The 16425-nt window shown below is 42.6% G+C and overlaps 2 protein-coding genes across 2 annotated transcripts; both read right to left on the minus strand.

The window, feature by feature from the left end:
* Nucleotides 1–5170: 5170 nt before the first annotated feature.
* Nucleotides 5171–7105, minus strand: LOC102719407 (pentatricopeptide repeat-containing protein At3g62890). Its single transcript, XM_006658240.3, has one exon. The coding sequence runs from the start codon at nt 7103–7105 to the stop codon at nt 5171–5173; it is 1935 nt and encodes a 644-aa protein (XP_006658303.3).
* A 671-nt stretch (nt 7106–7776) lies between these two features.
* Nucleotides 7777–15141, minus strand: LOC102713648 (small RNA 2'-O-methyltransferase). The gene is made up of 9 exons (XM_006657405.3): nt 14596–15141; nt 11958–12050; nt 10993–11450; nt 10648–10896; nt 9416–10350; nt 9172–9323; nt 8979–9095; nt 8741–8869; nt 7777–8418 (listed from the first exon to the last, which is right to left on the minus strand). Exons 1-9 carry the CDS (start codon nt 14884–14886, stop codon nt 7984–7986), a joined length of 2859 nt encoding a protein of 952 aa, XP_006657468.1. The 5' UTR covers nt 14887–15141; the 3' UTR covers nt 7777–7983.
* Nucleotides 15142–16425: the final 1284 nt, after the last annotated feature.

The following is a 16425-nucleotide window of genomic DNA, read 5'->3' on the forward strand; positions in this document are numbered from 1 at the left end:
CCGGGGAGTGGGTTGCCGGGGGGGGGAGGGTGGAGATCGCGAGGAGGAGAGAGAAAGAGGGAATGAGAAGGGTGGGGAGGGGGAGGGGGAGGGGGAGGGGGGGAGGAGGTTTTGGGGTCGTGGAAAGTTCTCAGGGGTCTTGTGCGGAAGCTTGCGGGGTAAGGACGGTGGGCGGGTCGACGGCCGGGATGCGCCGCTTGTGGCGAGCTGGACGGCTGAGATTTTATGGCTGCAACAATTGCGTGCGTGCGTGGGTGGCCTCTGGTGCGTGCGCGCGGACGGGAGCGACCGACCAAGAGACGGACCCGACCGGCGCCGTTTGCAGCTGTCTTTAATGCCTATAGTTTAATAAGTAGTTTTTAAAATAGCTACATAAAAAGATGCATAAAATATTAATGTTTTATCGTACCATTTTCACAGTGTTTGATTGTATAAAACGCCTCAAGTTTTTCGATATGAGTTTCACTGCATTACCGGGGACTTGGTACTGGTGTCCAAACGTTTCATGGACATGAAACGAATTATCTCTCCTCACAGTTTCATGTTAATATTCTCTTTTATGCTGATGTGTCACCTAATTAATGTGTATGACACCTTTACGAAACCCCATTGAAACTAGTTTAAGACTAATTTTTGTCTTTTTCACATGTTTTTTTAAACTGCTAAATGGTGTATGTTTTAAAAAATTATGAAAGTTGTTTTTAAAAATAAAATTACTTCACTTTTTAAGTTTGTAATAGCTTATACTCAATTAATCATGTGCTAATAGTTTTTCTCATTTTGAGCGTGCTGATTAGCCCAACTACGACATAAAGTCACAAACAACATGTGTTGTCCTAATAGTTTGCAAATGGATTAAATCATACCGTGTGTTCAAGAAAATCACGCACTATGATATATGCTTGTGCGAAAATACTAAATAACGAAGTTTTATTTAAAACAAAATATTTATGAGTTATACTACTTATTCACCCAATGTATTTTTTTGTCTCTTTGTTCATTTGCCTCCTCCCATTCTTCCCATCCTCCTCTTCCTCACATTCTTCCCATCCTCCTCTTCCTCACATTCTTCCCATCCTACTCTCATTCTTCTCCTCTTTCTCCTTAGCAGCCCTTCACATGTTAGCGAAGAGTGGTAGATAGCATCAATCTCATGGCCTCCTCCTCCATCTCATGCTCGCAGCACGGCTACACCCGCTAGATCAAGCTCCCACTATAATAGGGCCAATGAGAAATAAGACAATCTCGAAGGACACCGACTAGCGTGTGAGATTCTCTCTTTTGATCGCTGCGATGGTGATAAAGAGAACGGCCAATGAAAATGTTGGATCTGGAACTTTTGATTGACAAATAACATGATGGGGCAGACATTTATGCACCAGTGTTATTTGTGCGACGATCCTATGTGGTATCCATACATAGCATGTTTGGTATATGTCGTATCACAATCAATACTCATAGGTATCAGTTACCACGTACAAGCCTAACTCACATGAATATCGGCTGGTGCCTATGGGTATCAACTAAGATAGTTCCCATGCGTCCTTAGTATCATGGCTACTATCGTCCAATACCAATATGTACCAGGTGATATCCACAGGTATCAGGTACTACATACTAAGCTTGACCCACATGAGTATCGACTAGTACATATGAGTATCAGGTTTATCTTGGTACCAAGACACCGAGAGGATCCATGCCTCTTCACCATTTAACAAGCCATCTTATGCCCCCCTTTTCTCTTCTCCCTTCCCATTTTCTCCTTTGCTCCAACATTTCTTTCCTCTTGCTAATGTGTCTAGTGTACTTTATTGCCTCCTAGCCTCCCGATAGTATCACCATCATGCTCTACGCGCTAGCTAGTGGTTCTCTCAAGGCGTGTGGTGCGAGCATGCTGCTTGGCATGGGCAAAGGCGTAGATTGACGAGGAGGATGAGGCGCAGGTGATGTCGGCACCATAAAGTGTCATGTCACAAGGACCGGATTCCGTCTACTAGTCGCCCTGTACTTTTATGGTCCCGTTTGAAAGTAACGTGGATCTATGGATTATCTATTTTATATGATAACTAGTTAAGGTTATAAACAATTGAATTAGCTAATAAAATAAAAATATTGCTTTTTGAAAGGTCTAATGAGAAACTTTATATAAAATTGTTTTGCACAAAATACATGTTTAGGAGTTGGAAAAGTGCATGGACAAAAATCCATAATCCAATATGGATCTCAAATTTTTTTGGATTATCCTCAACTCTTTATTTGTATTATAAAACTTATATTTTCTTAGTGAGTGGGGTTTAGAGTGTGAGGAAGAGAAGAATTGTGATCTCGGAGCAACCATAGGGTATGGTTGTCCAGGAACCCTTACGAAGGCTCGATCTCGCATCTACAAGGGAAGAGGTCAAGATAGTGAAAGTCGGGCTTTGCCTTAGTTGTTGCTCTGTAGAGCAAGCTTGACCAATCAAGGAAAGTCACACGGTGTCCAAGCCTTGATCTGGGTGACTGTTTGGAGCACATGCTTGCTCTTGGTGGTGGCTTGAAGACCGATGCCTCACCTAGTGTAGTCGCTTGGAGAGGAAAGAGGTTGAAAGAGAAATGGCTTTGAGAGAAGATTCCTCAATGGAGAAGTAGGAACGATTGGTTCCGAACTTCGAGAAAAAGTTGGGCGCCTTCTTCCTCTTTACCTTGCATTTACCCCTTTTTATTTTGGTCTCGTAGTGTTCTTGTACTTGCTATCTATTTATTCACTAGCTTGCTACTGTAAAACGTGTGCTAGAATTCTTTTGTCATTTAAATAAGGTATTTTACACTATATTGGTCAAATCGTCATGTAAAAGTTGTAACTCAACAATGCAACAATAGCCATACCGTACAATTCATCCATAGTTGAACTGTCTGCAATGAAACCACATTGTCCAACTACTATTTAATTTTGCTGCAATTTTTATAATTTCATAAAACTCCTATTCACCCGATCTAGTCCTTGTCTTAGAGCTTTCAAGACACCTTCAAGCGCTTTGCAAGACGAAACTCAAAATTAATATGAAGTCAAGATCAAAAAGGTGCAAAGTGATAAGGAAGGAGAATTCAAGAGTACTCAAGTTAAAAGAATTTCTTGATGAAGAAGGGATCAAGCATAATTCTCCACCCCTTATGATCCAACGTAAAATGATGTGGTTGAAACATGAAAGGATGAATCTCACACTCATCGTTGCGGCAAGGACAATGGTAGGTGAGTACAACATGTCAAACATCTTTTGGGTGGATGCCGTTAACACCACTTTGCATGCTATCTATGGACTCTACATCACACGATCTTGAAGAAAACCTCATATGAACTCCTCACTGGTAACAAAATCAATGTGTCCTACTTTCATGTCTTTGGATGCAAATGCTATGTGCCTAGTAAGATACCTAGACCTTCTAAATTTGCTTGGAAGGTGGATGAAGGGTTTCTTGTTGCTTGTGAGACGAACGCGCATGCCTATCGATTTTTTAACAAGATCTATGGGGATTGTTGAAAGTTCGAGAGGCGCAATGTTCGATGAGACTAATGGCCCCAAAGTGGAGCAATTGAGTTTGATGTGATAGAGCATGATTCTTCGAGCAAGGACATCGACAAAATGACTATTAGTAATATCCGACCACTTAAAGAGGAGGAGCGAGAGGCACCGAACAAACTTCTCCCCCTCAAGTGGATCAAACTTCTCCAAATTCAAATCAAGTGGATGATCTTGCACAAGTGGGTGAGATCAATGGCAAAGGCACTCAAGAGTAAGGAGACATCATGCAAACTCAAGCCCGTGGTGCATCATCAAATAATTTATCAAACTGTGCAACAAGATCATTTGGTGGACAACATCCTCTAAGATGTTGGGTAATTACTCGCTCCTGTGTCGCAAACTTCTGTGAACATTACTATTACTCTTTTGTCTCCTTGGAACATATTAGTGTGGAATATGCTCTTGGTGATCTCGGTGATGGCCATGTAGGAGGAATTGATATAGTGGTGGCTACTCAATATATCTTTTAGTTCACGAGCTTGATATTTTTCTAGTCAGCGCTCATAATTCGCAATCTCTGAAGAGGAATTTAGGACGTTCCACTGGGAAGTCTATAGTGCTAAGGCATAGTTTACTCCGCTGCTACAACTTCAAAAATTCACCCAAAAAATATGAAAGAAATTCTAAGTTGTATAGCACTAAAACAGGTAAGCGTCACATGAAAGTTCAGCTCAAAGTATGATGTACTTATGGAGAAACAAAAACATCAGATGCGTGCTCCAATAGTGCTGAAACATGCCATTTACCATTCACCTGAGATTTGTCTTTTCTTTCCTTCCTAACCGCTCAACCCGTCCTTAAATATAAGAGATTCTAGTGATAAATCTATTGTACACTTGTTCAAATTCATCTCTAGGATACCCCTTACATTAGAGCAGTGTGTTTTTTTACCATTTGAGGTGTATTTTTGAAGCTTGGTAGAATGATAGGAAGCAAGTGTTTCGTAGCACCTAAATTCTCTCATATTCTAAGGCTTCCTCTACGTGCAACAATGACTGCGCTTCCTCATCCTCCCTCAACAATGGTGACATCGGCGGTGACCCTCTCACTACCCAACTAAGCAGCCGGAGGTGTAGGTGACGTTGCTGGCTGTAGGCAGCTCGCCGACTGAACAAGCCGGCGACATAGCGTGCGGTGGCGCGTGGGGAGCAGGACAGGCTGAATCGCACAAAGTGTCAGCCATTGCGTTTCAAAACTCTCGTGTCTGAAACGATAAACGAACATTACACAAGCTATTTTGCTAAGCTGTAATCCAAAATCCACGCACCTGGACGGAAACGTGGATCAGGGAGAATAATAAGAACATGGGCCGACAAATTCATAAACGGGCTTAGTTTTGAAAATTCGCTCGCCACGAATCTCCACGTATTATGTGGCCCGAGTAATTTGGCACTCTATGAGTCGATGGCATGTGGACATATATCATGGATAGATGAATGATACGAAGTACTATATTTGGAGTTGCATTTCTTTGAATTCCCCATTTACATGGATTAAGAGAAAACAACCGATTGGGCTTTCAAAAGACGAAATCCCATCTCCACACACCTATCGAAGCCAATAGGTGTGCACCATCCATTTTGGATCATGTCAAAAGTGCCCCTCGATAGTTACCAATAGTCAAGGCAAGAACACTTCCCTTCTTTCATACGATGAAACCGACTACCATCTCTCACAATAATCTCTCTCTCGAAAACCATTGTCACCATCTTACTGAACTCATGACAATCCCCACAGACACGAAGGTTCTTGACAATACGGATTGGGCTGCCAGCTTCAAGAACAATGAAGCCATAAGCAATCGCCAATCGCTCACTGTGCACCTTGATCGCGTGCACCTTCTCTTCATCCCCAATGTCATGCAATACATATGACACATCTGGTACATACCCTGCCTCTGTCAACCTTTTGTTGATCATGTCAAGTGTATCATATATCCGCACAGAATCTTTGTGGTATGTGTCTCCTACTAGAAATTTGTGCACCTTTCCTTGTGCTTCCATCAAGCTCCAGCCGGCTGACTTGCTGGTACCACGACTAGACATCAATTTCCTGATTTTCCTGACTTCATCCCATTTCTTCGCCTTTGCATATATATCTGAAAGGAGGACGTAATATCCATCATGAGATGGATCCAGTTCAATCAGCTTGTTACCAACAGAGACTCCCAAATCCACCAGGCCATGTGTCTTGCAAGAAGATAGTACAGTGCCCCAAAGAACTGGGTCAGGTGCAATATGCATTCCTTCAATCAATTCAATGGCTTCAGGAACAAGACCAGCACGACCCAGAAGATCAACCATGCAGCCATAATGCTCCATTTCAGGCTCAATGCTCCATTTCTCCACCATAAGTTTGAAATAGCGCTGCCCCTCAGCAACAAGACCAGAACGACTACAGCCATTGAGCACACCAACAAAAGTCACATTTGTAGGGGACAAACCCTCACTGATAAACCGCTCGAAGAGCTCCACTGCATCCTGCCCCAAACCATGAGCTGCAAGGCCACAAATCATGGCATTCCATGCGAAAACATCCCTCCTCTTCAAGCCATCGAAAACCTCCCTCGCAACTGCCACGCACCCACACTTCGCATACATGTCCACAAGTGCTGTCCCTACATTCTTACACACCGACATCCCGGATCTCCGTACAACATCATGAACAAACTTCCCCTGCTCAAGCAAACCCAACCGTGCTGTTGCCGACAATGCCGTCACCACCGCGGCCTGATTCGGCCTTATGCCCTGCTCCACCATGTTCCTGAACACTCCCAGCGCCACCTCCAGTTCACCTTCCTTCACATACCCGCCCACCAGCGTGCTCCAAGAAATGCCATCCCTCTCTGGCATTTCGTCAAACACCTCCCGCGCAACAGCCATCATGCCCGCTCGCACGTACCCAGCGAGAACCTCATTCCACGTCAGGACGTCCCGCACGCGCGGCAGCTCGTCGAACGCCCTCCGCATCGCTCCCACGTCGCTGCAGACGCCGTAGAAGTGCACCAGCGCGTTCCGCACGTAGAGGTCACCGGCGGCCCCCGCCTTCACGGCGAGAGCGTGCACGTGGGAGCCCAGGAAGGAGCAACCGGAGGCGGAGGGTCCAGCGGCGCTGAGGTGGTTGGAGATGGAGGCGAGGAGGAAGGTGAAGGAGTGTGGGTTGCGGTGCGGGAAGCGGGGGAAGAGTCTGAGCGGGAGCGGGTGCGGCAGCACGCGGAGGAGGTTGTTGGACGCGAAGGCGGAGGTGGAGTTGGCGCGCCGGAATAGCGCGAGCGGGTAGGCGTAGTCGTCTTCGTCATCGTCTTCGTCGTGCGTCCTGACCGGGAGGAGGCGGGGGAGGACGGCGAGGAGGTGGGGCATGGCGCGCGAGGCGGCGAGACCGAGGACCGCGAGGCGCGCGTGCGCCTGCTGGACGTGGCGGAAGGTGGGGCTCGGTGGCAGCAGCGCCCCAAGCAGCTCCCTTGCGTCGGCGGCGCCGCGGGCCTGGAAGGTGGGGGCTCGGCGGACGGCCGCCGCCGCCGGCGTCGGCGGCGCGCCGAGCGGCATGAAGGAACGGATGACTCACTCACTCGATCTGAACTACGGTTCGGTATATTTGCCCAAGTACAGAGATGTGATCTGGACCGTCCGAGTTTGATCGTACGGTACAGATCGACCCACTCACGATTTTAATACCTCTTTGCAGATTCTTTCAAGTAGATGGACAAAAACATTGGCTACGTTATTTTTGCTAGACTAAGATGAAAATTTTCTGATTTTTGTGATACCTATTTAATAGTATAAACAATAAAATTAACTAATAGAAAGTTAAAAATCTACTTTACAAATATAGAATGATGAACACATAAAAGCTAAGGAAAATTCTGTATAAAAAATCACAGCCAAAAAAAATGCATCAAAAACACGTCAGTTGTATTACTAAAATCCCTGTAGATGAGAAAAAAATTAGACTAAAATAAATACGAGTCTCCTACCCGTCAAAACAATACCCGTCAAAACAACTCCCGTGGCGATTATTTAGCACAGCATATTTTAAAAGAAAATTATTAATAAAATTTTTATATACATATTATCAGCGATCCAAAAATCAAGGTTTGTAAATAAATTTTGGTGAAAAAAAAAACCAAAATCAACTTCAAATTTAAAGTTGACAAATTAATTTTTGGCTTATAAGCCTCAGCAGAAGCAAAAGGTCAGAAAAAGACGGGTCGCCAGAAGGGAATAGGATTTGGAAACTATCAGAGATTTTGCAGACGAAACCAGTTTATTAAGCCACCAATATCCAGCGACACAATCTGAGTTTGAGTTTCCTACCGATCACAACTCACAAGTTAGTGCCAACTACAGTACCAATCTCCACCTCAGTTACAAGCACGGTGAAGAGTTACGAGTCGGGGTCTCTCCTACGGTCATACCACCAGAACTCAGTGAGATGGCAGCGATGCATTTGGCCACTCCCAGAGAAGCTCATAAGGTTGAGGCAGCTCTCTGTCCTGGCAAGTCTCCTCTTGACTCGATGCCATTCTTCTGAAGACAGCAATCTGGGAAGCGTAGCCTGGCTCCTCACCTGAGCCGCCAACACCACTGAACTCGACGCTGTAGTTGTGCTTCTCTGCGAGGCCGGTAGCCCAGTGCTGGAACTGGGACCTTGTCCACTCGAACTTGTGGTCATGGTTTCGGAACTTGCAGGGACCAGCGTTTTCTTCTGGCTCCTCTTCCTTGTTGGGCATAGCTGACCTCTGGAGAATAGGGTTGTATTCATAGTTAGGTGTTGAAACAATCAACACCGTCGGGCAGAAAGAACTCAGGACAACGTCACCAAATAAACTTGCTTGATCCTCCTCTACGTGCTCAATCACCTGCAAGTAATTTTGGTTAGTCGAATAATCTATCTAACTAAAACTAATATTTGAGATATCCAACCAAAGAACTGGGCGTCAGCGTATATCAGGATGCCGTCTCCCCTGTACAACTATATGCAAAATCATGTTAACACATTGCTATATCATAGGTCAACTAGATCACAAATGTAGTCCTACGACCTCCAGGAATGTTGCTTTACAGTCACATTAGGAGCTAACACCCTATGAGTCATGTGATTCTTGTTCAATCAATTAATTGCATTATCCATGTACTAGAGGCAATTGAGAAGACAGCAGAAACAGCTCAGGAGTAACTGACCTCAAGGCAGGTACCAATGTCATATCTATATATGCGAGAATCAAAATCCGTTATCGAACCATCATAGAGCACAGCTGTTGGAACACTTGTCTGCATCAATGATTTCCTGCTCAGCTTCTGATGAAGGCTCTGCAAATACAGAGATATGAAAAGAGTAGTTTTAAAGCATTGAAAAGTACAAGTAGATGATTCAAAGGGTGAACTGAATATCAACAGTCATCAAGGCTCTGTCATGTACCTTTGCTGCTCGTGTGAGACCCTTCCGAGAAATGTCAACGCCAACAATTTTTTGAAGGGATGTCGGATGCTCTAGCAAAGAATCAAGAAGGCTACCAGATCCGCAGCCAAAATCAACCTGGACATATTAACTTCAATAGTGAAAAAACTAAAATGCTTTGTAAATAGAGAAATAGGGTAAGAAGAAGAGTCACCAGTGTGGTAGCATGTAGTTCATTGATGTACCGAACAGCAAATTCCACTCTTTGTTTAGATAAAGGGGGGTTAAATAAGGCTTTTTCCATTCTATCTTCTAATGGTTCAGTTACCTGCAATAGCTTTACAGAGAACTCCAGGCAGCAGTTGTCTGAAAGGATGGTTAAAACTTGAGCATAGTGCTTAGGCCCAATTCAAACAGGTGATGAAAATTACCAGGGTGAGGTTTTAAGGGGAGCTCACCTCTAGATATCTTGGAAAGGTCATGAGAGAACTTAGTAGCTGTGGCCAGGATCAAATCCGTAGGAGGCAGTTCAGCTATGAAACATGCACTTTGATTAACTGAGAGCTGAGTTACGCATGATTCAAGCTGATTCCTAACAGTTCCAGTCCCTATCTCAAACTCAAACTCATTATTGCTTTCTAGCAGATATCTCTTTGCTTTGTCCTTCACCACCAAGGAAGCAGTATAGCTTATGCAAGCCAATGATCCATGGGTTGGGAAAATACCAGAATCCGAACCCTCAATTTGTGTTAAAATTGCATTGTTCTCATTTTTTTGCTCTGATGTATCCATAGAAACCGATCCGACTGTAGAGCATGTACTTGATTCATCACCACCTGTGTTACCATAAATAGATAAGAACATGGCAAATTCATGCATAAAGTTATCTGGATAGATCGTGAAGCCATCAGTGCTCTTAGAAGGAGAGAGCTTCTGCCCATGGTTGTTCAGCTGCTTCAAAGAACTCTGGAACCAAATCAAGACCTTCAATGAAGAATTGTGAATGGCATCGGATTCCTTGGTCCAAGTATCAGCTGTCGAATAATCTAGTAAAATTTTCTGCATCTTTGAATATATTTTGACCTCGCATTTGAACATATCTGGGTTCTCCTTGCCATTACTTCCATCGCTAGCATATTGATTTTCCGTATTCTTTCGCACTTCCATCTCCTCGGAGCTCACTGCTGATCCTAACACTTTACAATAGGCGCTTGTCGTATTGACAGTGAAGCAGGGTTCTGCTAGTCTCTGAAGGCGACAAAATGAGCAGAGGAGATCTCGCGGAGAAAGACCTTTCCAACTACAACGAGAATACACAGATGGAAGCTCTGCCACCAGAATCGAGTCCCGCGACATCTTGTAATTCCCATTTGGTAATTTGCCAAGAAGAATCCTGAATCAACAAAAAAGCATGTTATTCAGAAGAACAATAAACTAATGTTAAATCAGAAGGTGTGCATGTAAACAACAGAGAATATCAATCACATAATTAGTAATACCTCTATCTCAATATATTAAAACCTAGTGCTGAATGTGACACAATCACACAATCTAGTAGATAGCAGTGTGAAGAAAAATCAGATCAAAATATATAGTAGATAGCAGTTAGACGATGACCCATAAAAATATTGTGTATATATACTGAATTAAAACAGAATCAATACAGGTAATATAATCAACAAATCAATACCTGTAATAGGTGGATAAGGTGACATCTTCAGTATGAAGCTCTGAGTCTCTCCTTGTATATCCAACGTTAGCCAAAATTGCATCTCCATAAATTGTTTGACCAGAAATATAGGAAGCTCGCTTATTTATTAGGCACTCCATATTGCCATCTCCAAGAGAAGAAACCCCATTGTTTGACGCCTTTGAAACAAATTGCACATTTGGAGCTGAGAAATATAGCCTTATCTCAGAAGATGCTTTGCCAACTGTTCTGCAGTGAGACAAATGTTTTAAGATAATGAGCACACAAAAATACTGACATGGTCAGAAGACAAGGCATACTAATCAGTAGTTGAGTACTACTGACCTTGAGACAACAGCATGGGAGGAATCATTTGCAGAGAGACTTGATACTATATCAACCATGTAATGTTCATTATGTGATAATCTAAGTGTTATTGTCTTAGGTTCATCCTCCATCGCACAAGGAACATAAATTCCATCTACTTCTATGAGATCTGTTATACCAGACCAACGTTGAAGTGCCACATCAACAGCCTCAGGAGAATAAGGCTTCTGATTCTGAATCCATAAGTTGCTATCACTAACAGAGACACCAGGAGATTTTTTGGCAGCATTATAGATTAATGATAAAACCAAGAGTGGATCAAATTCCGCTTTGGGGTCAATAAGTTTACACAGTGTATTAATCTTCACATCACATGCAGCAATTGCCGACAGAGGAATAATACCAAAGCGGTCACCAGTTCTTCTGAATGTCACACACATGTGACCAATAAGAGGATGAGACGATGAGGGGAAGTTCTGAATTGAGAATGGAAAATTTGACATGTTAGAAAAGGCCAATTGAAGCAGGTTAATTGTTTTTTAAGTTACATTTGATGCTCTGAAAGATAACATGATTATATACACAAAGGCTTCAACAATAATATTGTGCACACAGAATGATTCAGACTCATGCAGGGATATGTCTATGTAAAGAAGAGTATGTACCAAAGCAGATTGCAACTGCAAAAACTTACAAAGCAAAGGCTTATGGAAAAATTTTAGTATGCCCGATTTTTATGCTCTCCTACCACAGCCATAACCTCTTAATAATAACATAGAGTCCTTAACTTCTATATTCCTATGATAAGATTTTCGCTGGCTATGATCATGTGTTTGTACGACAAACGCAATCTAGTCATACAGCACAAGGATCCTATTACCAAAACATCCTTTTGCTATGGCCTACTGTTGAGCACACCTTAGTTTCTGAAATATGATAACACAACAACAAGATCAGGCCCAAAAAAAAAAAAAAAAACTAACCTCATCTGCAAAAAAACCAGATATGCGAGCAATAAGTTCATCCCATGCTTCTTCAGGATTACTGGGAACAGTTGCTGTGGGCTGGATACCAAGCTACAAAAAGGAAAATAAAACAAAAGTTGATCACCATAGTTCCATGGCATGAAGAACATTTCATATAACAAGGATAATATGTACATCACAGATAAATAGCTTATCCGATAGAGTAATCCCTTCTTCCTATATAGTTCACCCACAAAGCTGAGTTTTTAGGAGGCCACGTCATCGCTTAATTGTAGCCGTTTGATCTGACCGATCAAGCTGCAATCGGTTGACACGTGTAGAAGGGCCGACCCCCTCCTCTTCCGGCCTCATATGCTTCCTGTTGGGCTCATGGGCTGGCGAACTAGCGATTCGGCCTTTGCCAACGCGCACCCCAGGCAGGGCAACAGTTAGCGACGTGCGTCACGCGTCGAGGCCGACTCCTCGTCTCCTGCTCTGCCGATTGCAAATCTCAGCCGCCTCATCTCCTCTTCGCCGCCTCCTCCTCCTCGGCAGTCCACGGCTCCTCCAGGCTCCAGTCCTCCTCATCGATCGTCATCGGCAGCGGCAGCGACTTGGCTCCTGCGTCCTGTCGGCCATGCGTCCGTGGGTACTGACCGTGACCGAAGCCAACGGCGACCGGCCAGGCGGCCCATGTCCAGCCGGCAGCCACCCAGATGCAAGGAAACAGCAGAACTGGACCATATGGTTGGCTATGTTGTTTTTCATGCCTTCATTAAGATTTGCTCATGTGTATTGGTCCTTTTTCAATAGAAACTGATTGAACTGTACCATACTGCAGAAGGTGCGGTGTGATAGGTAACTAGCCAATTAAGTTGATAACTTGATATATTATGATATTCAATCTTCTTCAAGTTATATTTTTTATCTTCAGTTCTTTAAGATTTGCTCATGTGCATTGATATATTATGTGCTATTTCTCATGCCTTCTTTTTTCAATCATCTTCTTCAATCTTCAATTATATTTTCTTCTTCAGTTTTCTTCAAGCCTGCGAGGCAAGAAGACAGATTGCAGACAGAAGATTTCACTTCTTCAATTCTAATCAGATTCCAAACAGAAGACTTGAGACCCAGTGAGGCGAGGCTAGGCAGAAACGTCAAAAGAAATTTTTGAGGTAACATGTATATATAAATATTATTTTTGGATGTAATCTAAATGTTTGCAGCAATAACTCATACATACCTACGTATATATAGTGTGTGATTATTATTATTAAAGGAGACAGTTCATGGTATGAGATCTCTAGTATCTGTATGGATCTATTTGTTAGCAGCGTACTATTTGTTTATTAAATTGACAATACCTTGAGCGTTCTAATCATCATAGATCAGTCAATCCCCTAATTCTATTTGTTTATTAAATTGACAATACCTTTAGCATTGTAATCATCATAGTCTGTCAACCTCCTTATTTTTAAGTCATATTTAAAATAGATCATCTATTTTGTTTTGTTTTTCAGCTTGTCGATTAAGACACATTTATCAGTTGAATTTCTTTATTTATGTGACAGCCGCGAACCTTTTTTCCTAGAGAGATTGACATGCAATTTGCTCTAGAAATTCCATTTCCCCCCTTGCCAATTAAGTAACCCATTAATCATTTTTTGATGTTTTACAAATTTGTCCATTAGTATATAATATATGTTCAAATAACGAGAGTTGACGTTTTTCCTTCTTCCTGAACTGTTGTTTAGATTGAATTAGTCTTTGATTCTGCTGACCTCCATCTGCAAAGTGTTTTTGTGTTTTCTTTATCATTTAACACTCATCCCATTTCTATTTATTCAGCCTTATCGCTGACAGTTGGATATAAAGGATATTAAGGAGTCAAGCATGATCATCTTCTGCAAACTTAAGTATCGTGCATGGTGTACCTGGTTAGTAATACCTGTTTACTCAATACGTGTTTAGATATTTACTCTTATGTACTAGAATATTATAATATAAATTAGTTTACATTTTTTTAGAGTTCAGATCCAACAAGACTTTCACATATCTTTTCCTACGGTTAAATTCTATTTTTTTACTTAGATGTCCTGCGTGTTATACTCAATATATACGTGTTTGAATATTTACTATTATGTACTATAATATTATAATACAAATTAGTTTATTTTTTACAGTTCAGATCTAGAAAGACTTTCACATATCTTTCTATGGTTCAGTTCTACTTTAGCACTTAGATGTCCCGTGGCAACGCGCGGGGTTTCGTCTAGTACAAAGGAGATAGGTAGTGGTGCTGCTTGCCCATTATTGTTCCTGACATTGTTTGTCAGAACAGATATCAACGGGAGTTATCAATAGAAATGGTAACAACAATAGTGAGCAACACAGTTATGCGCTCACTCGGATAAATTCTCTGACACTGACTAAGTAGGGACTTGAGAGAACTCTAATTTGTGCTTGCGACATTCCCCAATTCCCCATTATGTTCGGTAAAATTATAATCGCTAAATGAATCATGCGTTGCACATATCACAGTATGACTACACATGGAAGATTTTTTTTTTTTGCAACTACACATGTAATGCAAAAAAAGATAAATAAATACATAAAAGCAAGGTCGCATGCCACCACAACGCAAGAGCATCGATACCTTGTCGAGGGCAATCTGCGCGGCGGCCTGCTCCGCATCCTTCTTCCTGAGGAAAGTGCCCGGGGTGACGACGGTGAGGCCGGGGAGGTCGAGCGAGCAGCGGTAGACGCTCCTGGTCTGCTGCGGCAGCGCGAGGCCGGGGCAGCCGCCGTCGACGGCCTCCCGCACCTCCTCCACGCTGTAGCACGCCTTGGCGCCGAACCTCTGGTGGACCAGCGCCTTGGGCGTCGTCGTCGGCGGCGCCGGCATCCCTCGCTTCGATCCCCCGCCGCCTCTCAACCGCAACGGCATCAAACGCCACAGACGAAAAAAAGAAGAAGAAGATGGGATTAACAATGAGGGGGGGGGTTTGGCGAGCGATCGTCGCGGGAACTGGGCGGAATCGGGAGGTGTGGTCGCCGGATTCGGGGAGGCGGCTAAACCCCCGGAGGAAATCGGGAGCGAGACGAGGAGGATTCGAGGAGTCGTGGGGTTTGGGTATCCCGTGGAGTGGAGTGGAGTGGAGGGTTTAGGGAAGAAGAAGAAGAAGAAGCGGGGGAAAGGAGTGGGCTGTGAGCCCGTGAACGAAGGGGAAGCCGGAGGGGGATTTAACTTTTTGCCACTGACACATAATATATTTGTTGTTCGCTGTCTATTATATGTGAGCCCTCATGTATCTATGACATGTGGGCTCAGTGATAAATATGTTAGTGTTATTTTTAAGAGTGACAAAAAGTTAATTATTCCGAAGCGAGAGAGTGAGGTTGGCGTTGGCGCATTTCGTTCGAAATACGCCTTCTTCAGACATTAGCGTAATCTGTTTCGAGTGTCGTCTTGATAAAGGAGCTAGATGTTTGCTTTGATGCTATTTTAAACCATGCTATTGTTCGGCAGAATTCATACATACGCGGATGATATATGTTAGGCAAATGGAATATGATTTGAGATGCCATTTGTCTCATAGGAAAATATAAAATAACCATTTTAATTTCTAGAGAAAAAATTGGACTCAATAAGTGTGTAGTTGGCAGCTATCAACTTATGAACTGTAATTAAACTTAAATTTTAAATTACCCTACATATTGTTTTATCGTTTCCTATTTTTATACTTTGCTTTAAACCGCTAAGAATAGAAGTATAATATTCTATTCCTAGAATTACTGTTTGTGCTTTGGTCACAGGTCATGGCTTTTGAATGTTAGGCTAACAAAATACCGGTGCATTGCAATGGATAAAAATAATTGTGATGACATGTATAATAAATTCACTCACATGGATAATTGTAAAGAAGGACATTGGCAGTGAGCTCACGGTAAAAAACTTGTATGGTGATACCACATAGGTACACATCTTGTAAAATGATTGTTTTGGTGTAATGAATTTATTTAGCGCATATGAACCAGTGTGCAAATGACCACACAGTAAATTAGGGCTTCTTTGGTTTGCTACTATATCAAAATATTGGCAATGCCAAATTTGAGGAAGTTTTGGTATTGCCAAAATTTGGCAATATTGTCTTATTGGCAAGATTTTGTAGCAAATGAAACATAGTGAAAATACTATTCAAAGTGTGTTTCGGTAAGGCAAGACTAAATAGCTCCGTAATGTTGTTATTGAACTATCTGTATTCGATTGATGCCATGGTGATTCGAATATGTAAGCGGTTTGTTCTTGGTAATTCATGATCCATTGAGCTTTCACATGACCAATCTCGGATCCAGCATAGGATGGTATAGAAAAACCCGGAAGGGAACACATTCTTGTGTGAGTCATGTGGAACTATGGATTTCTTATATACAGTGAACGAAAAAATTTTATTTTTTTCTTAAATGTAGGTATGTATATAGAATA

This window comes from Oryza brachyantha, chromosome 7 (assembly GCF_000231095.2).
Source record: "Oryza brachyantha chromosome 7, ObraRS2, whole genome shotgun sequence".
NCBI lineage: Eukaryota > Viridiplantae > Streptophyta > Magnoliopsida > Poales > Poaceae > Oryza > Oryza brachyantha.

Excerpts from the sequence above, each read along its gene's own strand:
- LOC102713648 (XM_006657405.3), bottom strand. The coding sequence starts at position 14,886 with ATGCCGTTGCGGTTGAGAGGCGGCGGGGGATCGAAGCGAGGGATGCCG. Across the intron at positions 12,051-14,595 it reads CGCAGATTGCCCTCGACAAG|CTTGGTATCCAGCCCACAGC; the intron begins GTATCGATGCTC and ends TCCTTTTTGTAG. Across the intron at positions 11,451-11,957 it reads CTGGTTTTTTTGCAGATGAG|AACTTCCCCTCATCGTCTCA; the intron begins GTTAGTTTTTTT and ends TTCTCAATTCAG.
- LOC102719407 (XM_006658240.3), bottom strand. The coding sequence starts at position 7,105 with ATGCCGCTCGGCGCGCCGCCGACGCCGGCGGCGGCGGCCGTCCGCCGA.